Below are 24,061 nucleotides of genomic sequence, written 5' to 3'. Positions count from 1 at the left end.
TAAAAGATGGAGATGTTAGTGGATGGAGAATGCCACCCAGATTGCCCCCCCGGGGGGTGGGGGGCAGCAAACACGTTCCAGCTGAATTGGATGCTGGGATGGTGTCACTCACAGTCTCAGTGGTGGTGAGGCCAGCGTTGCTACAACCACCCCAGGGAAGTCTGGGGAAGTCTGCTGGGCAGGAAGGCTGGGGGAATGGGAGAATTATCACCCAGCCGAGCCCTCCGGACTCTGCTTCTTCATACTCTGCTCAGTGGGATGTGACACGTGCCTCCAAACCTGTCCCAGGCCTGCAACGCCTTTGGGATTTTTCCTAAAACGGCTTGCACATTCTGGGGGCATTGCTCTCCAGGCAGTGTGTCTGTTTTTAATGTAAATATCTGGTTAATTATGTACCGGGGGGTAGAATGGCGCTCCAGGCAGTTGCACAGTGCGGTTGCTGACTCTGTTTACCCACAAGAACACCCAGTGCGTTCCCTCCAGCAGCACAAGCAACTAGTTTGAGGAGCGGGAAGTTGTTGCTCGTGTGGGTCTACTCCCCGCTACTAACTTGGGAACATTTGGTTGTGTTATTTCTGTGTTCTTCACGACAACTTTTAACGTGGTGGGTGCCCGATAAACAGCTAGTGGGTTGGGGAGGGAGGAGTCGGACGCGAGGGGTGAGGAGTACGCGGGAGCTGCAGGGACTCCCGGGAAAGCATCGCTTTAGAAAAGGTCCTATTCAGTCCCCTCAGGTCCCGGTGCTTCTCCTGGTGGAGGGACCCCTGAGCCTCAGCTGCGTGGAGTGTCTCTCCTCTACGGGAGCTGCTGGCTTTCCGAAATGGGCTTCACGTGGGTCTCGGACCTGCTTTCTCGTGGGAGAGAGGAAGGCAGCGTTTTCTGAGACTCGAGTGAGAACTTGCAGATTCAGGATGCTCCCACCCGCCCACACCGAGGGGCGATCTCCAGACCCCCACCCCCCACCCTCCTGATAGGGCCACTCCCCTCGCGTCTCTGTAACCTAAACCGCAGGCAGCTCGCTTCCGCTGTGCCTTGTTAACACTGGAGGGTTTGTTTCCTGATCTCTTTTGAGACTCTAAGTCCACAGCTTGTACCAAAGATTCCTAAGTGCTATTTTCTTTAAGACCACGGGTTTTAAAAAGCCATTTTCCTACCGATTGTAAATCATGTCGTCTTACTCCAGTGCTTCCCTGTCGACATTCACTTTCAAACCCCCAGCTTCCATTCATATTTACTCTTTTCTTCGATTACACAAAGGAATGGCTCAGGCCGTTCTGTGGGATCCATTTCTGTGGCCTGTGGCTGGAGAATGGATTTGGCTCCTTCTAGAAACTTGGCCTGTCTTGACCTCTGAGGCTGCCTGGGTTTGGAAGGCCTCACCGCGGTCCCCGGGGGATCTGCACGGGTGTCTGTGATGGCCATCACTGCGACCTGGCTCCCCGCATTCCGGCCGCAGAAAGGCTCTGCTGGCTCTTTATTCCCGAGGAAAAGGCCCGCGTGGTGGTCGTACCGTCGGGCAGGACGGAACCAAGCAGCGGCTTCCCTCGGCCTCGCAGCGAGCGTGGCTTCGCCGGGCAGGAGCCTTGGGGATGCGCTGGGGTCTCAATAGAAGACGGAGCAGCCGGAGTTCAAACACAGAACTCCCTCTCATCACGGTTCTCAGGGCGGCCATAGTTCCCAAACTGAAATTGGGGATTTGTGCTCTGACCAATACATTTCTGTCATAGCAGGCTTAGAATATCTAAAGCTGGGACAGTCCCGTAATATGTAGGTTACGTTGTGTGTGTGTGTGTGTGTGTGTGTGTGTTTGTGTGTGTGTGTGTGAGTGTGTGTGTGTGTGTGTGTGTGTGTGTTTATATGTTTATATTTATTTCAGAGAGGCAGGGATAGGGAGAGAGAAAGAGAAACATCAATGATGAGAGAGAATCACTGATCGGCTGCTTCCAGCACGCCCCACACTGGGATCGAGCCCGCAACCCGGGCATGTGCCCTGACCGGGAATCGAACCGTGACCTCCTAGTTCCTAGGTCGATGTCTAACCACCGAGCCACACCAGCTGGGCCCCACACCGTTTCTAGGGCACCAAAGCGCCCTGCCTAGGCTCTGTCCGGTAGCTTCGTCTACCTTAAGTCCTTCCTTTGTGTCCCTGTCCCAGCCTTAAGAAATGTGCTCTCAACCTCACCCGGACTCATCCTGTGACATCTTTCCTGCGCCAAGTCAAGAGCCCACCCTCTACAGGCCAGCCTGAGGCGGACACACTCCGGGCCGGGCCGGGCCGGGCCAGGCCCCGTCGGGTAACACTGACACAGCTCTCCTGGGCCACGGTGAGAGCAGGGGGGTGCTATCCCAGCATGCCTCTTCCCAACCAAACAGGCCAGGACCAGCCAGACGCACATGGGTGTGAGCTAGCTCTGTCTCACTGTTCTTCGCCATCAGAGTAAGTGTGACCCCGGGCGCTTCGCACAGACACTTGTATGTACACGCGTGCCTGCTTGGCACCTGACTCACAGTGCAGTCGCAGAACCCCCGGGAGAATTCCCTACATCTCCAACTGTCTTTCCCGGTAGCTTGCCAATGAGTAAAGATAGGAAGGGCAAGTTCAAAATAGCAGGAACCACAGGCACTGCCTGAATACTGCTTATTGAGGATTTTCTTCCTGTCTTCCTTTTATAACGCCGAAGGTCTAGCGGAGGTTAGGTGAACGGTGGTAGTTTTCAAAGTGTCCCTTGTCAGAAGGCGGGCCCTCCCATCTGTAGAAACAATAAAAGTGCGTCTCGAATTGTACTTATCCCTCGAAGTTCTGAAAGCACATTAGGGAAGAATAACAACACATTCCACTTGGGCGGCAAAGTGCTAATTAAAAACGAACTTCAGGGCTCCCAGAGGTAAAATATTAGTGTTATTTTTAAAATGAAATTAAGCATCACAACCTTCTTCCTCTTTTCATTGTTATAAAAATATTTAGCGGCCGAGTCTATTTGATGATGTAGGCCTCTCTTACGGGTGTTGGTATTATCAGCACAGTCATAAAATATTTTCTGCGTTGTCCATAGACAGTTAAGGATCTGTTGCTAGTGGGACTTAAGATCTATTTTAGGATGCCTGCTGGCTACAAAATAATTACTGATACTTGCTAATGCCTGAATCTGTTGGATTTAGCAGCAAGAAGTTCTTTGTTTTCACAAGTAGGGGGAAGTTATTTTTCATATAGAAATCTCTTTGTTGGTGGTATTAGAGAGGATTAGGGTGGGGTTGAAGTACTTGAAAATGCAATTAATCTAATCCCTTTAACAGCAATTGTTTTCATATTGATAATTCTCTGTAACAACAGCATTACAGATCACAACCTTGTGAAATATTGACACTAAATATTTTAGCATAAAAAGTCTCTCCCCAGCTCTCTTTTTCTATAGAATGGTAACATTTTCAGCTTCTTTGGCCTTCTTTTCTTTCTCTCTCACCTAAAATGGGAGCTTTCTTCTCAGGGGGCCAGAATAATATATATTTTTTTAATCCTGCTAATTTTCTCTCAATGTCATTGTCTCTCAGTCATTATGTTAATGCCCAGAACATCATTAATCTCCTAAAAAGAGTGTGAGTAGGAAACAAGAACAGTTCTATTGATTTCTTTCTTTTCTTTCTTGTTTTTTTTTTTTTGTATCTACAGTCATTTGGTTTAGATTCTCATGTGAAATGATTTGTTTACCCATCAATTTCAGTAAATTGTTATGCTGTTAGAACTACCACGAAGGTGAGAAAAGTAGATGAAGGATGAAACTGTCCTTCTGGTCAACCTCTGATCATCTCCAGTGTAAACTGGGAATTGATCTGAATCTGCTCAAATGTCACGTTACCCAGGAGAGACTTCCCGTCACCTCCCAATATAAAATCGCCCTCAGAATCCCTCCTCACTGCCCTTCTTCCCTTCAATAGGCTGCCTCTTTCTCTGCAGCATAGGACATTATAAAACTTTATATATTTGTTTCCTTGGTGCACCTCCCCCCAACCCCCAACAAAGACAGACGCGCTGCCAAAAGCAGGGACTCAGATGTGTTCACTGCTGTGTCTTGGGAGCCAAGACAAGGAAGGGCCTTAACGATAGTGATATCATAGGCAACCAATAATTATCAAGTGTAGCAGGCACTTATCCAACGCATGAAGCTCTTCTCAGTTTTACTTGGTGCCTGAAGCAGCAGATCAGGTCAGGGCAGGGACCTTTCCTCCTTGTGCTGGCCGGCATCTCGATGGCTGGCCACGTGATGGGAATGTGAGCGTTTATCCTGAGCCCACGTCCAGCTCAGCCCCAGCGGAATGGCCCTGTGGGCAAAAGCAGAGACTGGGTGCTTCACCCGGGTGAGTCTTCATTGAAGGGCTAAAACTTTGGGCTGTGCGGTGCCTGTTTGGCATCCACATGTTTACCATTTTAAGAGCAGTTTAGCCCGGCCGGCGTGGGTCAGTGGTTGAGTGTGGAACTATGAACCAGGAGGTCATGGTTCAGTTCCCAGTCAGGGCACATGCCTGGGTTGTAGGCTCCATCCCCAGTGGGGGATGTGCAGGAGGCAGTTGATCCATGATTCTCTCTCACCATTGATGTTTCTCTCTCTCTCTTCCTCTCCCTTCCTCTCTGAAAGTCATACAGAGCAGAGAATCTCCAAGGATGCTCTTTCGTGCACTAGCTCTGTGCTATAGAAATAGGGGTTACTAAAACAAACAGGGTCCATGGTCTGATAAGCTTCTGAAACTAGGTATCGCGGGAAGCTAAGGAAAGTTTAACTTCATGTGTGAGCATGCTCATTAGAGCTCTCGAACGCAAGACTGTGTTAGGCCGTGTTTCCCAAACTCATTTGACCTTCGACCCTTCTTTTTATACCAGCCACCCTCCTCCAAGGCTGGGCTGCCTCATAGGAAGTCCATTGACTTGGGAATTGAACAAGCCGGCAGGGGCAGGAGAAGGGGGGCCTGGCTCTGACCTTCCTGACCTTGCTCTGTGACCTCCGGCACTTTCCTCGACACTTCCTGTGTCTGTTTCCTGTGGTGTGAGGTGGGGATGAAAAGGAGGACCCAGGATAATGTGGGTGAAGTGTCTGACCCTGAAGTGCTAAATCACTGGTGATGATCGTCAACGCCTTTAATGGAATATAGGAGTGCGTGCTGTTTAAACAGACATGGTCACGGATATTTCCTAAGCCAGACTTGCTAGCCTTGACCCAATCCCAGAACCACTCTGCCGCGCCTCCTGCCCTGTCTTGGTGCCCTCTGCCCCTCTGAGAAGCTCTGCGCATCTCTGCTGAGGTCAAGGAGATGCTGCGTGGGCCTCCCTCAGGGTGCCCTGCCGAGTCCTCATCCTGTGTCCCATCCCCTCGACCTCGGGGGGAGCTGCCTGTGTCAAGAGGAGGGGCGGCATCCACCCTGATGATGGTGCAGATGGCTGCGTGCTGCTAGATTCGGAAGGGACCCTATTTTTTTCAGTACATTTCAAAGGGAGGTGTGATCTGTGTAAATCTGACCCCTTCCAGTTAAGTGTGCATTTCCATCTATTTAGAATTTATAAATCCCGACAGATTCCGCCGTATTTATAGCCCTCCGTAAGAAGCCCGCGCCTGGTTCGCGGAGTTTTGCATTTGGCTCCCCGGTATGCTGAAGAGAGTTTAAATAATAATAAATTTGGTGATTTATTCCACCTGGAACAGAAACGTATTCTCCCCTCCTGGCTCGTTCCGAAGGGGACACTATAAATAGCGCCACAGACTCGGGGATCAGGAGTGGGGAATGGAAATGCGAGAGGGAAGTGCAGAAACATCTCCATTATCGCGGGTGCCCTGCCTGTATTTCTGAAACAGCTCTGTTCCCCAATAACGCGCCTTCTCTTCTTTCTCCGGCCCCGTCTCGGTTACACGCAAGGCCCGAACCTGTTGCCCGCGTTGGGATCCGGTTGCATTAATGGGGGAGAGCGAGGGGAAGAGTCGCTGACGAGGTGGGAGAAGGTGGCCTCTGGGGCCTGAGCAGGTCTCCGATGCCCACCTCGCATTTCACAGGCGTCAGCGGAAACAGCATCCGCGTCTAAAGTGCAAATGCATCATTGGAGACCCAGCCCATGCACCTGCAGGTCTGGCGTGACAAGCTCCCAGCTCAGGGTAAAGGGGGGTAAAGAAAGTCTAATTGCAATTCCAACAGGAAGCCTCAGGCAGTGTCCCAGGGTGGATTCTTGCTCCCGCCTCTGCTTAGCATTCCCGGGTCAGGATCAGCCAGAAATACCTGCAGGCTTGGCTGCCAGTGACACCCTTTGTTTTCTTAAACACAAGAGAAACAGAAACCAGGAAGCCGGTGACTGTCTGAGAAGCTCCAGGTGAGGGCTGAGAGCAGCCCTTGGTGCAGCATAGAGGGTGTCACCACCTGTGGCGGTGGAACGAGGGGCCCGCTGTTCAGCTTCTTGTTTGATGGGACTGTGAAGGAAGTAGCCTTCGTGAGGCGGAACAATGGTAGCGGTTCACGTCCATGGACAGCCGACGGTGGCTGGCACAGAGCGCGAAGCAGTGGTCCCCTGGCTCTTTGCCACACCCTCCCAGTTAAGTAGTGGCATTTCCTGGTCTGATTCCTCGGAGCACAGGCCCGCCCCGTCTTCCTGAGCGATCCCACTCCAGCTAATGGGGTGGCAGATGTCTGGGCCCAGCCCCAGAGCCTGCAGCAGACCGCGTCCTAATGATTGGCGGCCAGCAAAGTAAATGCTTTCATCGCAGGCCCTGCGGAGCGGGCACCCCATTGAGGATGATGGATTGGAGGCCACGCGAATGGATGCCGAGTGTCCCCCGGGGGTGTGGTTTCCCAAACAGGACGTAGGGATCTCGGTTCGTTGCTCATCCCAAAGCTTTGCCTGGAATCTGGCTGTTTGAGGAACGGGGCTCCGGAGGCACGTCCTTGAGGCTCGGAGGAATTTCCTTGCTTTTCCTAAAACAGCTCTCTGAGCGGCCGCGGCGGTATGGAGCCGGCAGGCTCGGTGTCTCCGGTGCTTCTGGGGCCACGTTATGGGTCTAACACATACGGGATAAGCAAACGGTTTCCACTTCCTAACGCCCTTGGAAAAAAACCAGGCAAGAAAATTAGCATACTTTTTTTTTAAGCAATCAAATAGGAGACTCCAATTAGGGCAAATAAAAGTGATTACTGCAGCCCGGCTGGCATGGCTCAGTGGTTGAGTGTCAACCTGTGAACCAGGAGGTCACAGTTAGAGGTCACGGTTCGATTCCCGGTCAGGGCACCTGCCCAGGTTACAGCTTGATTCCCAGTGTGAGGCGTGCAGGAGGCAGCCGATCCATGTTTCTCTCTCATCATTGATGTTTCTATCTCTCTCTCCCTCTCCCTTTCTCTCTGAAATTAGTGAAAGTATATTTTTAAAAAATTATTACTGCAAACAGGGTTTTTTCTTCTTTTCTTCCTCCTTTTCTTTCTTTCTTCCTTTTCTCCTTCCTTGCTTCCTCCCTTCCTTCCTCCCTTCCTCCCTCCCTTCCTCCCTCCCTTCCCCCCTCCCTCCCTCCCTTCCTTCCTTCTTTCCTCCCTCCCTTCCTTCCTCCCTCTCTCCCTTCCTCCTTCCCTCCCTCCCTCCTTTCCTCCCTTCTTCCCTCCCCTCCCTCCCTCCTTTCCTCCCTTCTTCCCTCCCTCCCTCCCTCCTTTCCTCCCTCCCTCCCTCTCTCTCTCCTTTCCTTCCTTCCTTCCTCCCTCCCTCCCTTCCTCCCTCCTTCTTCCTTCCCTCCCTTCCTTCCTCCCTCCCTCCCTCCTTTCCTTCCTTCCTTCCTTCCTTCCTTCCTTCCTTCCTTCCTTCCTTCCTTCCTTCCTCTCCTGGCCTCTTAGCAGCAGCAGGATGGCAAGGCAAGTCATGTGACGCACCCTCTTGTGTTCCTCTTCCCCAGGGCAACCCCTACATGTGCAACAACGAGTGTGACGCGAGCACCCCCGAGCTGGCGCACCCCCCGGAGCTGATGTTCGACTTCGAGGGGAGACACCCCTCCACCTTCTGGCAGTCGGCCACCTGGAAGGACTACCCCAAGCCTCTCCAGGTGAACATCACCCTGTCCTGGAGCAAAACCATCGAGCTCACCGACAACATAGTCATCACCTTCGAGTCGGGGCGCCCGGACCAGATGATCCTGGAGAAATCCCTGGATTACGGGCGCACCTGGCAGCCCTACCAGTACTACGCCACGGACTGCCTGGACGCCTTCCACATGGACCCCAAGTCCGTGAAGGACTTGTCCCAGCACACGGTCCTGGAGATCATCTGCACCGAAGAGTACTCCACGGGCTACATGACCAACAGCAAAATCATCCACTTTGAAATCAAAGACAGGTTCGCCTTCTTCGCCGGGCCCTGGCTGCGCAACATGGCCTCGCTCTACGGCCAGCTGGACACGACCAAGAAGCTCCGAGACTTCTTCACGGTCACGGACCTGAGGATCCGGCTGCTGAGGCCGGCCGTCGGGGAGATTTTCGTGGACGAGCTGCACTTGGCGCGCTACTTCTACGCCATCTCAGACATCAAGGTCCATGGCAGGTAAGCGCGTCTCTCCCTCGCAAGTGAGGACGGGTGTGTTCATAGGAAATGCGGGGGAAGCGGGGGGTTCTTCTTGCAGCTGGAGAATGTTTGTCAGTTGCTACTGCAGCGGGTTCTCAGCCTAAAGGTAGGTCCTGAGGCCCCTGAGGCCCTTCTCACTCAGCAGTGATTCCTGAGCCCAGAATTGCTGTCCTCAGGGCTGAACCTGGCAGGATTGTGTAGAATTTAAGCACAAAGGGGGGATGCGCGTCTTAGAAAAGGGACTGGAAAACAAGCAATGCATCTTCCTGTTGTTTCCAAATGCCAGGGAGGGCCTGCACCATGGGAGGCTTCTCTGTGGTTTTGTTCTGTCGCGCAAAAATCTCCGAAACGGAAGCTGAGTTTCTTGAAATGGGTTAAATCGGAGCCACACGCATTTAGGGAAAACAACACATTTGTTTAAAAGGGGCAAGCTGTGTTTTTCGGTTCTGTTGATGCTGTTGCTTAAAAGCTATGCTGCCATGTGTCCCTGAGTCCGGCCCCTGCTTGCTGTGGGGCAGGCACAGGGGAAGAGTTTCGGCAGCATCGGTCCCGGTCAGGCTGACCTTAGGTTTTGATAATGTACCTGACACACAATTGAGCAAGTTACTAAGGACGTTGAGGTGTTTACATGGAAAGCTTCACTCATTAGAACCAGAACCACCAAAGCAGAGATTTTCAACCCAATTTTTTAAGTGTGGGATGCCACCAAAGTCACCAACGGGTGGAGGTTGGAGCGTGAGATGATGAGTTGGGAAAACTAAAGATGAGTGGACTGTACAGCAAAACTGGGAATAAGAAAGCAAATCAAGGCAGAACTCATTCTAAAAATGTCAGGATAGTTCTAAATCAGAATATACGGACATAAGAATATAAACGATGCATAAGTAATCTACGTTTAATTAAGTAATCATAAAATTTTAACAAAATAAGGCAGGATTTTTTTTAAAATATATTTTTATTGATTTCAGAGAGGAAGGGAGAGGGAGAGAGAGAAACAATAATGATGAGTGAGAATCATTGATCAACTGCCTCCTGCATGCCCCACTCTAGGGATCGAGCCTGCAACCCAGGCATGTGCCCTGACCGGGAATTGAACCTTCATCTCCTAGTTCCGTGGTCGGCAAACTGTGGCTCGCGAGCCACATGCGGCTCTTTGGCCCCTTGAGTGTGGCTCTTCCTAAGCCTTACGAGTACCCTAATTGAGTTAATAACAATGTACCTACCTATATAGTTTAAGTTTAAAAAATTTGGCTCTCAAAAGAAATTTCAGTCGTTGTACTGTTGATATTTGGCTCTGTTGACTAATGAGTTTGCCGACCACGGTCCTAGTTCTTCGGTCAATGCTCAACCACTGAGCAACACCGGCCGGGCAAAATCCCACCAGATTTACTACTTTCCTTTTACCCCTCACCCTGGTAGAACCCTCCCACTGCACTGCAGTGGTTCCGAGGAGTTTGGAGAGGGCCCCCACCTCCCTTCCCTGGGACTCACCCGCTGCCTTTTCCTGGTCCCCAGTCACCTGTAAGCTGGTTGAGAAGCAGCTGGGCAGGAGACAAAGGTGCAATAGAGGTGAGCCCCTCCCATCACGTCCCCTTCTGTCACCTCCAAACTCCTGTCCAGATTCCTCAGGGCAAAGCCGATGTTGGCGTGTGCTGCGCTGGGCGCCAGATGGCTGGGGTATTTTTAGTCTTGGGGGAGGGACTAAAGAAGCCAGGCCCGTGGCCAGGCGTGTCTCCAGCTCCTAAGTTATATAAGGAGCGTGGAGCCCCGCGAGGGAGCTGCTGCCTGGGTGGCAGACCTGTCAGTGTGGAACCTGGTAGACGCTTCACCCTTGAATGGCTCAGCCTCGTCTGTCTTTCTCTGAGCACACCATCTAGAGGAGCCTTGAGGGGGAATTGGTGATCTCGGAAAGCAAGTTCTGAAGGTTCCTTTTCGAGAATATCATACACGGAAACTTTCCCAAAAAGTTGTTTCCATCACTACTCCTCCCTCCATTCATGGGATGGTTGCAATATTTAACGTGCCTTTCCATGTCTGTATATGATCATGATATTTTTTTCTGCCTGTCACGCCACAAATAATGTGGGAACTGGAGTGAGTTATTTGGGGACAGCAGGGAAGTGGCCATAGAATAGTGGGCAGAGAATACAAGATTTTTTTCACCTTGATATGTTAAGCGAGGCCACAAAAGCAGGTGGGGGATCTTGGAGCTGGCTGACCATGAATTCCAGGTCTTTATTTCTTGTGCACAAGTGCACTTGGTGGTTATGTATTATACTGGCTGGCATTGTTTGGTATAAAAAAAAAATTAATGTTGTGATGGTCATAAGACGAAGGTCGCATTTAGGTTCTTTTTAGCATGTGACACATCTGAGACCTCTTTTACTGGTGACAGAACCTAAACTCCCACCGTAAACATCGCAGCCCTCTTCGGCTACACGCTTCTTCTGCCGCCACTTCCTCCCTCGCTCTGTGCGCTTATTCCCGTCGCAGAGGAGGAGGGTGGCTGTTGGCGATCTCGGCCGCTCCACCGTCCTTACCTTGTTCAATCAACCTAATAATCTCCGGGGACTAATTCTGACTGTCGATGTCCTCCTTCCGTAAATCAGGCTGCTTTTCCCTAATGAATAATAGACAAGTGCAGCGTGCCAGCACCTTAATTAAAGAGTGCCTCTCTTCGCCTTCATCTCATTTTAATTTACAGGGTAATACTACAATAATATCACTAATGGAAGGTACATTAAAGGACATCAAGTAGCATTAACTGTATTAAATTATGGTACTTGTGTTAATTAACTGCCGAAGCAAGATGGTTCTAATGGCCAAAAAGGTCGTCTAATGCATAAATAAAATCCACCCAAATGAGAGGTGAGGGGAGGAATGGGGAGGAGATGTTTGTTCCGAACATCTTTTTATACCGACGGGGAGCTCAGCCCGTGGGCTGTGAAGTCTAAGGTACAAAATGGTTCCTTAGTTACACATGGAAAGTTTCGATTTTGAAGTGTTTTGTTTCCTCCTAAGCATTTGCTAATTACATTGAAAAGTTGAACATTATATTTGCCAGATGCATTGATTTTAGAGAACATAAACTCAGCCTGATTTATTGTTTGTTTGAGGTGCCCAGTTTCAAGGAAGTAATATGATTTATTGTAATCACTGTAACACTGGAAAGACCAGTGAACGTTTGATGATACGCTCACCTGTTTGTGAGGTGTGCTGTCAGCAATGGCTCAAGGTACTGGATTCAGTCACAAGGTGATAGAAATTCCTTTTCAACTTCAAAATCTTTAGGATAGAATTGTAAGACCTTTTCTCGGTGGCCTAGAAAGCTCTAACCAGCATCTCTAGTACTTGTCTTGTTAGAGAGTACCCCTAAACATAATCGCCAGTAATTTCCCGCAATGGTGTTCACCCATGTCTTACCCTTGGCAGCTACACAAGCTCTTTGCAGGGAGTTGGCCATCAGCCACTACTGGCAGAAAGGACTTTGCCTTCTGCGCCTCTGTCGTTCATCTCTGAGAAAGGAGCCGGACACCGCTAGCATGAAAGCTCCACTTCTGCACACTTTTTGGTGCTGCCCCAGCTGGAACCCACTGTCCCTCTCTGATCCCAGGACTGGGAAAGGCCCAGGGACAGAGCCCCTCGGGCTGGGTGTCAGGAGTGAGAAAGGCCCTTCCCTGTCACCCTCAGAAGGAACCAGATGTCTTCATATAGCCTCACTGTTTGAATGTCACCACCTTGATGTTGGCTAGAATCAGGAAATTCACTTTCTTGAATCAAGGCTTTCAGATGGTTCATGGGAAAGTGTGTGATCATGGGAAAGTAAGCAAGAACACTGCGGGGAGCTGCAGAGCAGGAAAGCAGTCGGGCATCCCCAGGCTTCCTCAGACAATGTGGGGAAAACCATGTAGCACACAAGTGGTCTGGGGAGGATGAAAGGCTTCCGGTCCTCCTGCGAGTTCGCTGAGTCCTTCTCTCAGCCGCAATTTGAACAAATCTGCCAGAATTCACCTGTCAGGTGAGAGGCGCCAAAGCACGGGGCCTGGCCTTCCTTCATTCTTCCCCATGAGTCTTAGTCATCGAAGTTGGGTTTTACCACCACCCAACAGACTCTGCTTTTATAACACCTTCCCTCTGTCACCAGTAACTACTCATCCTCCATCCCGGCCAGACGCCGGGCTAGACGGTGGACATATGGAGAAGCACCAGGCGTAGTCAGTGCTCGCAAGAAGCTGGTGCCCACAAGGACACAGACATGTAAACAGAAAAGGAGGACCGTGTGGGGTCTGTGCTTTTGCCACATGGGTGTGGAAAGTGCCCTGGCAACAGAAAAGTGGCTCATTTAATGCAGGAAGCCTAGCGAATGCTTTGATGAGGATGTGATATTTGCACGGTGTCTTGAAATATGTACTTTAGAATGTGGAGCAGCCAGGGCCCAACGGATATTTTAGGTGACTCATTGTGCTTAAGAACAGCACACCTGGTAAGGAACTCCAAGTAGTTGGACAGATCCTGGGAGATGGGTTTCCGGCATCTCCAAGAAGTACTGAAGGACTCTTACCTTGGGCCTTGTGTCCCCCATGCCATAGAAATATAAAGTTCTCTGGGTTCTTAAATGTCTACTACGTTCAGGGCGGGACTTTCCAGAGCCATGGAATGAAAGGCTGTTCCCACAGGGCTGTGTTGAACAAGGAGATGCAGGGAAAGACCAGGAGGACTAGGCCATTGCTTAGTTGTGGAGCAACTGGAACTCCAAGTCCTGATGCTCAAATGGAGAGTCCCGAGAGCGCCCCAAATTCCACAGGAGCCATCATAACATGCGGCTTTGAGATTTGCTCGCCCTGCCATCAGGACTTAGTGGACCAATCAGATTTGAAGGAAAGAAGGGCTGAAGGAAAGATGTTAGTAGGAATCCGAGTGGAGGGTCCACATAAGGATTTGAAAACACTCCTCTGGTGTTGCAGAAAGAGGTCTGAGCTGGAAATACACACGTTTGGATGGTATCCCCTCGCATGTGATGGCTGACGTGTAGAGAATGAATGACGTCGATATAATAGGGTTCTTTCCCCAGGTAACTATGAATGGCTGGTCACGTATGGAACACTTGCAGAACTCTGTGCAGTACTGTCAGTGAAGTGGTGATTTCTGAAGGAAATTGAGAAATAATCCAGGAAAGAGGAAGAAATCAGAATGAGAGGGGGATGGATGAGTTAAGGACATTCTACCAAATCTACCCACTGGATTAATATTGACGTAGTAACCCTTCACGTCTGTATAGCACTCAGCTTGCAAGACTCTGGCCAGGTAGCCTCTTTCCATGCATCCTCATTGGAGACTCGGGAGGGAGGTGTCGCTTAGCCTCATTTTACAGGTGGGGAAACTGAGGACCCATAAGGTCCATGACGTTAAAAGCATCCCACACGCAGGAAGGTGACAACATCAGGCTGCTAATTAGAAACCGTATGTTTTGTCAGTATGTTAGCCACCCCAGCCTGGCGTGAGCTCAGCACATGCAGGAATCTCAGGAGATTCCCGAAGGAGCCATCTTTCAATTGCGTCCTTAGCCAATAGGTCTTGGGTCTCTGTTCCTCTCAGAACGTCCTGGGAGTGGCCCTCCCCATGCCTTTGGGCTCAGGATTTTACTGCGCCACAGTAAAAGTGGCTGTGTGTTTATCGGAGCTCTCTCCCTCATTTTCATTCACTTTATATGTATTAATAGGCTAATTTGTCGTATTGTGTTAGGGCCTGGTGTCTTACTGTGAAAATAAAATTGTGATGATAGTGTCTCATTTTAGAAAGGGAGAAAAAAATTAATGAGCTGAATTTTCTCAGTATTAATTTGTTCTCATATTTCCCCATAAACGTTTAATTCCAACAACTACTTTTGCTTCATGGGCATCATCCAGTTGTAAAACAAGCCACAAACATTCCTGGATCAACTTGGAAATGGCCAACTACCTTGGCTTATTTTAAGAAAGTATATCTTTCAATTGAAGGCAATCTGCTTTTTCTTTTAACTTCCACCTATTAGGTTATATTCTCTTTTCTGGAACCATATTGAACATAAGTGTCTGCCTCTTTCATACAACAAAATTATGTAAATTTGAAGTCAATGATCCTATCCCCAAGTCTTTTTCTTTCCAAGTTAAATGAATATTTAACTATTCTACCATCTAAGATTTTTAAATTTAATTTGCTCTTCTTTTAAAAGGAGAATGAAGTTCAGTAAATAAGAGTATTCAAATGAAAAGCTTAGCAACCATAAATAAAAATTAACAAACACAAACATTGCTATTTAACTCCCATGGAAACACTTAAAATAAAGATTTGTGGCAGGAACCCATTTTAAGTGGACGACCGAGTACCATCCTGATTTGGAGCATGTATTTTACGTCCTTAAGGACTGCTTGAATTAAAAAGAGAAACTATGCATAAGCAGCTCATTTTCCTCTGAGGTTTGCACCATTATAAGGAGAGAATGCATCTAATAATCCCTCCAATTAAATTAGCAACTTCGTTAGTGTGCAGAAAAACAACCCAGTTCAAGAGCTTGTCTCTTTATCCTCGCTTCCCCGGTGCCACAGATATTTTTAAACGAGTGGGTCATCAAAAAGGAAAGATGTCTCCTTCTTAAGAAGCATCACAATCCTTGGGCAAAATACCACATCATAGGAAAACGAAATAACTTCCTTCCTCCCTTCACATGTGTACAGGAAGCTAGAGTCCAGCTACGGCCACGGGACCAAGCAAGGGGAGACGGGTGCACTCAGTCCTAACGTCTGCAGTTGTGTTTTACCTGAATTCAGTGGTTGGCATCTTGAGCAGGTCTTGGTGGGTTTTGTCCCAAGGGTCAGAGGTATTTCCCGACACATGAGGAGCTCATGCCGCTGGTGGGCACTCACTGTAAGAGTCTGTGTGGAGCTATGTGACCGAGGGGTCAGTAGAGACACCATCCCCCTTCAGTCTGCAAACACAATACCAAATGAGTGAAGGTCAGGGTCGTGTCGTCATCATTTGACTGCGGAGAGAGGGCTTGATTTCATTTCAGCGTAGGTCTGTATTCCAGTTCCGACAGCCACCTCTAGGACTGAATGTGCTCGTTTAGCCGGGACTCACAGCACTGCACGTAAACGCAGGACTGCTGCTTCTGCCTGTGTCTAGCACAGCCGTGGGCAAACTACGGCCCGCGGGCCGGATCCGGCCCGTTTGAAATGAATAAAACGAAAAAAAAAAAAAAGAAAAAAAAAAAAAGACCGTACCCTTTTATGGAATGATGCTTACTTTGAATTTATATTAGTTCACACAAACACTCCATCCATGCTTTTGTTCCGGCCCTCCGGTCCAGTTTAAGAACCCACTGTGGCCCTCGAGTCAAAAAGTTTGCCCACCCCTGGTCTAGCAGCAGCAAAATTGTATCTAAACAAGGTCAATCAGTGGCAAAGGGAGAAAGGACAGTTTTTAAATTACGTATGGTTTGGCCAATGAGTATGTTTCTGAGCTTCCACTTGGAAAAACATTGACTGAATGGATAGAGTTTTTAAATATGTGACACAGGAGCCTTGTAAATCCTGTTGGTCTACAGATCCCAGTCCAGAACAGTATGTAATTAGGATCGCTGCTATGTCAGCTCTTTCTGGCTGACGGGTGCCTACGGCAACTGGTCTTGTGCTAGGAATGTAGAGAGGACAGAAATCAAAACTTTAGGATCTCAAAATCATTATTGGTCTTATTTGTTTGTTTGTTTTTGTTCATCCTCACCCCAGGATATTTTCCCATTGATTTTAGATAGAGTAGAAGGGAGGCAGGGAGAGAAACGTTGATGTGAGAGAGACACATCAATTGGTTGCCTCCTGCACACGCCCCAACCAGGGTCAGAGCCCTAGATTCTTCAGTGTGTGGGTGACGCTCTAACCACTGAGCACACCAGCCAGGGCTACCTGTCCTATTTTATAAGAGACCGTTGGCTGGCAGTCCAAACCGGTTCTGGCTGCAGCTGCGCTGGTAACTCTGTGAGCGCAGAGTGAGGCCCAGCCGCTCTAAGCACGGCCTCCCCGTCTTCACCATGAGCGGGTGATACTGGATCCGCGTGCCTCAGAATTGCTCTTCCAACAAAGGCCGCCATGCTCAGACACATGTCGGGGACATGTGGTTTGCAATGTTTTCTTCCGGAAGTCACAGTGCATATAGGCGCACGGGAGATGTCCTAGAGCAGTGATGGCGAACCTTTTGAGCTCGGCGTGTCAGCATTTTGAAAAACCCTAACTTAACTCTGGTGCCGTGTCCCATAGAGAAATTTTTTGATATTTGCAACCATAGTAAAACAAAGATTTATATTTTTGATGTTTATTTTATATATTTAAATGCCATTTAACAAAGAAAAATCAACCAAAAAAAATGAGTTTGTGTGTCACCTCTGACACGCGTGTCATAGGTTCGCCATCACTGTCCTATAGTAAAGAGACACTTCCATTTATTTAACCAGAGCCTCCCAAACCTTCTTAGCCAAGACATCTATGAATCCCACCAACGAATTAGCAGTAGCAGAACTCTCCTGGGGTAAACAAGCTTCCTTTCATCCCCGGTGTCACTGGACTAAGGAAGTCAATGAAAGCATCATGCGTGTTTGTGTGTGTGTGTGTGTGTGTGTGTGTGTGTGTGAATTATTTGCACTTAAGAACAGACTGATATCCCACAGCAAGGTCTAATTTTAGTTATCAGCCTTTCTATATTGTTACTCCATTGGGCGAGAAAGATGAGACCCTCTCAGGGGAAGGCTAGCTGTAATAGGGAACACCTTTCTTTCTTTCTTTTAACTGTTGCTCTTATTCTCTGAGCCTTTGGGAGTCCTGTGCACTGAAGAATGATGGGAAAGTAAATGCTGCCTTGGCATAGATGGGGATATTTTGTGTTTTGTTTTTAAGCTGGAGAAATGGTGATGGAAGAGTCAGCAGAGATGTAAAAAAATGAAATGCCAAGTGATTCAATCTGGTGTGTTTTAGAGAGAAATCGAGATGCTGGGGGATTGCCATTCCTCTGGAATGTAATCTCTTCACACTCTAATGACTCCAATAAACTGAAATCATGTCTTTAAAGGCAAATGAGATGAACTAATATTTAATTTATTCCTCTTTGTTGTATGGAAACCGCAGGCTGGTTTCCGTTGAAGGCACGTTGCCTTCTCCCTGGCTCCATGGGAGTGTTAATGAACAACAAAGGAGCGCCCAGCAGTACTGAACCTGGGCTGCGGCTACGGGGTGTCGCCTCGTCTAGGCGCTGTGCTGCTGCCCTGGCTGCTTGTACTCCTTCGGTCTCGCCAGAATATCAGGGAAGCGAAGCTGTTACAACATACGGGTGACATCCATGTGTAATTATAGCTCCTCCAGTGCTGCTGGGAACAGGGAACAGATGGGGAGAGGGTGGGCCAGGAGATGATGGGAGGGGGCGGGTAAGGGGTCAGCGATTTGGCAGGTTGGAAATAGATCGCATCATGAGCTCCTGGACTGGAATCATACGTGCAGTGTGTATGCCCAGCAGTCAGAGCGGCGTAGCCTTGCAGAATCATTTCTCTTAGCACGGAAAGAGACCATGGAATCATCTCATCGAACTCCCTCTTTTTTTTTTTTATGTGAAACAGAATGGTTAACTAAATTAGCCCAAGATGATACTGTTGCATAAGCAGAATTTGGACCCAGATGGGACTGTGTCTCACTCACTCATCTGCCCCCAATGCGTAGAACAGGGCCTGGCACATAGTAGGAGTCAATACAGATTGATTGAGGGAATGAGCACAAAGAGAAAAAAAATGTGTCCCTATATTTGTGATGGTCAGGACCCTTAAAGTCACAGTGCAGAGCAGTGACCCATTTCTGGGGGGCGGCCAGGACCGTGATAGTGGACGGCAGAAGAGAGAGTTATGGGTATCCGCAATGGATGGCCACATTTTTATCTTGGGGAGCCAGAATTGTGACGGTGCCATTGATATTTTAGAAATTGAGAGGGCTACCTACTTGAGACTCGTATGAGCTCCTATTTTAGCTTAAATGTGGTGATGGCCTACGGGAGGTTGGAATTACGAGACTAATGAAAGAATGAGAGGAAACTTAGAAATGGTAACTATTTGTTAGTGAATAGACGAGTAAGTTAGCCTACCGATGACCTACAGGTCACATAAATTGCCGTTTTACATTTTGAGTTTCTGTCCGAGCACAAACATTTCTTTAGAAATAAACAGATGGCAGTCATTGTCACCTTCGCTGAGCGGAGCACTGGTTTTCTCAGGGACACCTGAATACCTAGGAAGCATTTTTCCCTTCGGCGCATCATCCTGAGTGCACACCGATCATTAATAATCGGCCTTATAGTTCCATAGTCTGACCCATCGATGAGTTTGCTGACTCCACTGGAATATGCGCTAGTCATCTGAGTGTAGAGAACAAGGGGATGGATGGAGAGTATACTACAAAAGTATCTTGGGGATGTCTATTTCCTTTGGAAAAGATTTATTTTTAAGAGAGAAAGAAAACTCAATAAAGGAAGAGGTGCTCCTCAGGAAATCTTGAAGATGCAAGAGAAGCCTTGGACGGCAGTTGCATTCTCTCGCCATCCTGCCCGGGGTGCGCAGAGCAGTTGAGAAATCTCGTTCACATCCGCCTCAGAGGCATGTTTTTGTTGCCCAGCCTGGTGGCTGACTCCAGATCCGAGAGACCAGAGGGTGGGGAGGGGGCCTTTCTTGGTTCAGAGGGACACCTGCAGCCCACTAGCTCACTAGAGCCACTCAGAGGCCCCGTGCTTCTCAAAGCTCATGAGCTAGGGTCTGTCCTGTGTTCCACAGGGACCCACACAGAGGAGGAGATCGAGCATGCGGCCGAGTACGCAGTGTTACTAACAAGGGGACCATGGCAACCACCTTCTGAACCTCAGCACGGAGCCCATGGAGCATGCAACATGCCACCTTCTGTAACAGAGACAGACTGGGCCAGGGGGTGTCGGAAATATCCTCCCATTAAAAGAGGGAAGAAGTTCATTTTGGAAAGGGCAGTGTGGCCATTTGATTACATTTGTTAATGCAATACAACATCTCGCCAGTGTAAGGATGATTGGGTTGTGGCTTAAGATAGAAAAGAATAACCAGTTATGTTTAGTTAAACAGAAATGATATTATAAGCTTTGTGAGAATATGGGGATTGGTCATAAAAACAAAACACGGGGTAAAACATCATTGAACTGGGAGTCAAATCACATGGGTTGTAATCCCCAAACTGTAACCTAGGAAATAATACAGTCGTCCCCCCTCATCCACGTGGGGTACGTTCCGAGACCCCTACCAGATGCCTGAAACCACAGATATTACTGAACTCGGAATACACTATATTTTTTCCTATATTTACACATCTGTAATCACGTTTAATGTATAAATTAGGCACAGTAACAATAACAATAATAAAATAGAACAATTATAACAATGCACCGAAATACAAGTTATGTGAATGCGGTCTCTCTCTCAAAAAATATCTTCTTGGGCTGTCCTCACCCTTCTTGTGGTGATGTGAGATGATACAGCCTAAAGCAGAGAGCTTCCACCTTTTCACTTAAGGGGAGCACTTGATGGCTTCTCTCCAGCACGTCCAAATTCCCAGCATCCCTCCTCTTGCCCCTGGGGGCAGTTGCTAAGTAAGATCAGGGTCACTGAACACAAGCATCGCGATACCACCGCAGCCCATTTGATGACGGAATTGGCTAATAAGCGGCTGAGGGGTGGGGACCGGGCGCAGCGTGGAGACACTGCACGAAGGGAGGATTCACGTCCCACTAGACAGGGCAGGATACTCAGCACGGCACGCAGTTGAAAACCTCTGGAAGGTTGATTTCTGGAATCTCCCATTTAATAGCTTCAACCACAGTTGACCACGCAGAAAGCGCAACTGTGGATCGTGGGGAGCCTACCTCACCTCCCTTTCAAGAACCGTGAAAAATGCAAAATACCATGCAAATAACTGTAAGCATGCGAACACGGGGTGTCCCCAAAACTGTATTCACACTTGGAGTCATTATTCATCCCAGTGGGTTCCGTCTGAAAAGGGGGAACAGCCATCGAGCTCTCAGAAAAGGTCTGTGTATGCATTGTCTGAGACACCCCGTAGTGCTTACTGGTTCCTGGCAGCATGCCAGTGGCTAGAGCAGTGGTTCTCAACCTTCCTAATGCCGCGACCCTTTCATACAGTTCCTCATGTTGTGGTGACCCCCAACCATAAAATTATTTTTGTTGCTACTTCATAACTATAATTTTGCTACTGTTAACGAATCGTCATGTAAATATCTGATATGCAGGATGTATTTTCATTGTGACAAATTGAACATAATGAAAGCATAGTGATTAATCAGAAAAACAATATGTAATTATATATGTGTTTTCCGGTGGTCTTAGACGACCCCTGTGAAAGGGCTCTTCGACCCCCAAAGGGGTCCGACCCACAGGTTGAGAACTGCTTGGCTAGAGCTACAGAGATGGGAAGCCACAGCCCCTGTCCTCAAGTTGCTACCGTCTGGATGGATTGAAGGCATTTCACAAGTTAAATCATAAAGCAATGGGGTCTGTGGAGTGATGGGGACAGGCACCAGGTTGCTATGGCAACAGCGGGAGGTGCAGGAGGAGGAAGACCTCTGGGATGCAGGACGCTTTCCGGAGGACAACCTTCGGACGGTCTCTCCTTCATCAAGGTTACTTCTGAACAATTACCTCCATATGTCAGCCTGAACCACATGGAACTGTCTGTATTAATCCGTTCGAATTGTTGAATGTGAACTAATGATTGGAAATACCTCCTGCCCTATTGGAATACTCACACTCACTTAGAAAGACACGTTTGTCTCACTCTTTTCCCTAATATGGGTACATCCAGAAAATGTATCCGCAGGTGAGCTGGTTCCAGACACACAGAAATACTGAGTGCAATGGGGGTTTGCACGGCGGCCTGGTGTTTAATCAGACCGAATAGGCAGGCTCAGTTTTCAATAAAAGTTAATCCTGTTTTCATTAAACAGAAATGCTATTTGTGGAAAACAAGAGTCCTGCAGAGATAAAAGGGTATCTCTCCGGGTTACACATTTAATATTTGCTTAGCATTGATGAGTCTAAACCAAGAGGCTTCTTTGCAATTTGATTATTTGCTCCTTTCCTTGGTATTGACCGTTCTATTAGATTTCGCTGCTAGCAACAGCATATGTAAAGACGCCAGTGTTATTTTCCTACCAAAATAAGATGCCAGAGGAATGCACATACCTCAGCTGAATCTTTGATACAAACAAAAATGGGAAAATTGTAAGTTGAGGCCTGGGTTTGTTAACCAGTTCTGGTTTCCATGGAGAGGCAGCAGAGGGAGGCTTGGAGCAGGTAGACCTGAGTTCAAATCCCAGCTCCTCCGCTTGCTACTGGAAAAAAACTTCATGACTTAAAAATATCTCCGGCTCATCCCCTCGTCTATCCAATGCAACAAGTGGGCCCACGTTGATGAGTTAGTTTCACTATTATTAATGTCGGCAAAACCCGAGTACATGTTAAGTAAACGGTGGTTCTGATGATGAGCCCAAGAATAGCGGTTACAAAGGCATATGATGACTTCCGAAGCAGTTTTGCTTTGTTTTCAATTATGTTTGTATTAGTCTCACTGCAACCTATTGGCCCGCTCAGTAGGAACCATTAACATGTTTTCTTCTTCTACAAACTCCTCTTTTCCATGTTGCTGGGCTGCGTTTATATTGATGCTAATACATAATTCACACTCCAGCGCTCCCTTGTGAAGGCACTGCTGTTATCTGTCTGGATCGTTTCCTTTCCCTTTGAAGACTCCAGCAGGTCCCGTGCGTCCTCACCATATTCCTGGAGTTCTTCGCAGGGAGAAATCTCCATGAGAATGAGGACGGGGCCTTTTCTGGAGACAGGCAGGCCTATTGTCCCGTCTCCCTGGGCCGCAGATGTGAGGCCACCCCCTCTCCCCCGCATGATGGCTGGCCTGCTCTGACATTTCACACGGAGGGCTCTTGAGTAAGACAACCGTAGTTATGAAAGATTCATGGCTTCATCCCGCAGTCACCTTGCCACACAGTGACAGAATCGTAATGTCCACTGACCCTGGTGGTCAGCAGAAAGGAAGAGAGATGTCTCCGGATCCTCGGAGACGGGAGGGGGAGGCGGGGGGGAGCGTGGCCTTCTTCTCCCGGCTCGCAGTCGCGCACACCACTCTGCGTTCTCTTTCCTCGGCCCCGGGCGATCTGCTCTGGAAAGAAAGGTCAGGGTCACGGGCTCGAGAAGCGCAGTGGGATCAGAGACACATCCAGGGGCTGGGAGGGAGTCGGAGCAGAGGGCTCGCAGGGGAAGGAAAATTATGTGCGGTCACTCCAGGGGGCCCCGGGGGAAGAAGGCAGGATACAGAAGAATTCCGCATTCGGAAAGGACTTTCCGAACCCCATTAAAACCAGTCGCTCTTTGTCTAACAGCGGCCTTTTTTGGTGAGTAGACATTTCATCTCTATTTTATATGGAGTATGTTCTATTTTCCAGGCAAAGCAGGCTTCTTAAAATAAGCATTTGGTAGGCTTGGTAGTAACATACAGCATTCTAACTTTTTTTTTTAAGTTCTTTTTTTAAAAATATTTTTTATTGATTTTTTTACAGAGAAGAAGAGAGAGGGATAGAAAGTTAGAAACATCGATGAGAGAGAAACATCGATCAGCTGCCTCCTGCACACCTCCCACTAGGGATGTGCCCGCAACCAAGGTGCATGCTCTTGGCTGGAATCGAACCTGGGACCCTTCGGTCCGTAGGCCAACACTCTATCCACTGCACCAAACCGGTTAGGGCCAGCATTCTAACTTTTAAAAAGAGAATGTGGCTGACTGATCAGGGAAATTCTGATATATAAAGGATAACCTTGGGGGGGGGGGTGTGGGCAGAAGTATTAATAGAAACATAGTTTCAGCATCACCATTATTGGGGGGCAGATACCAGAGTTCAGACATAAGTGCTTGACACAAATAAAACCGTGAGCTATGAAAAATGTACATGAAGCCACGTGTCTTCACACTTAATTAGTCGCCACCGAATGTTTTCGCTTTGCTTGGTGGCGTGCGGTACATACATCCCTGCAGTAAGTTAAATGCAAACGGTTGTTAATGGAGGGACCATCTGCTCCGTGCCGGGGAGTTTGCTGAAAGGAATGTGGTTGAACCACTCAAATACCAGATTTCTAAAATGAGCTGCCTCTGTGAACCCCAACATTACTAATCCTCCCCGGCCTTTCGAATTCTCCGCACGCATCGTGCAGCCACTTGGAACACAGTCTGAGCTGCTTTTGTGTTGTTGTTCATCCACACCTGAGGATGTTTTCCATTGATTTTTAAAAAAATAATCTTTATTGTTGAAAGTATTACATATGTCCCGCACTGACCCCTTCCAGCCCACCCTCAGCCCCTACCCCCGGCCTTCACCACCCTATTCTCT

General features: G+C 48.4%; 1 protein-coding gene across 5 annotated transcripts in view; it reads left to right on the top strand.

Annotated features, from left to right (window-relative positions):
• Positions 1–24,061, top strand: part of NTNG1 (netrin G1) — a 222,192-nt gene that overhangs the window by 102,468 nt on the left and 95,663 nt on the right. For all 5 annotated transcript variants that reach the window (XM_036344264.1, XM_036344260.1, XM_036344261.1 and 2 more), the window contains exon 3: positions 7,905–8,545. In XM_036344264.1, coding sequence (XP_036200157.1) covers positions 7,905–8,545 — 641 coding nt within the window. The remainder of the gene's footprint in view (positions 1–7,904; positions 8,546–24,061) is intronic.

Source organism: Myotis myotis, unplaced genomic scaffold (assembly GCF_014108235.1).
Source record: "Myotis myotis isolate mMyoMyo1 unplaced genomic scaffold, mMyoMyo1.p scaffold_m19_p_18, whole genome shotgun sequence".
Taxonomy (NCBI): domain Eukaryota; kingdom Metazoa; phylum Chordata; class Mammalia; order Chiroptera; family Vespertilionidae; genus Myotis; species Myotis myotis.
Note: the sequence above shows the minus strand (reverse complement) of the source record. Positions and strands in the feature narration are given on the sequence as shown.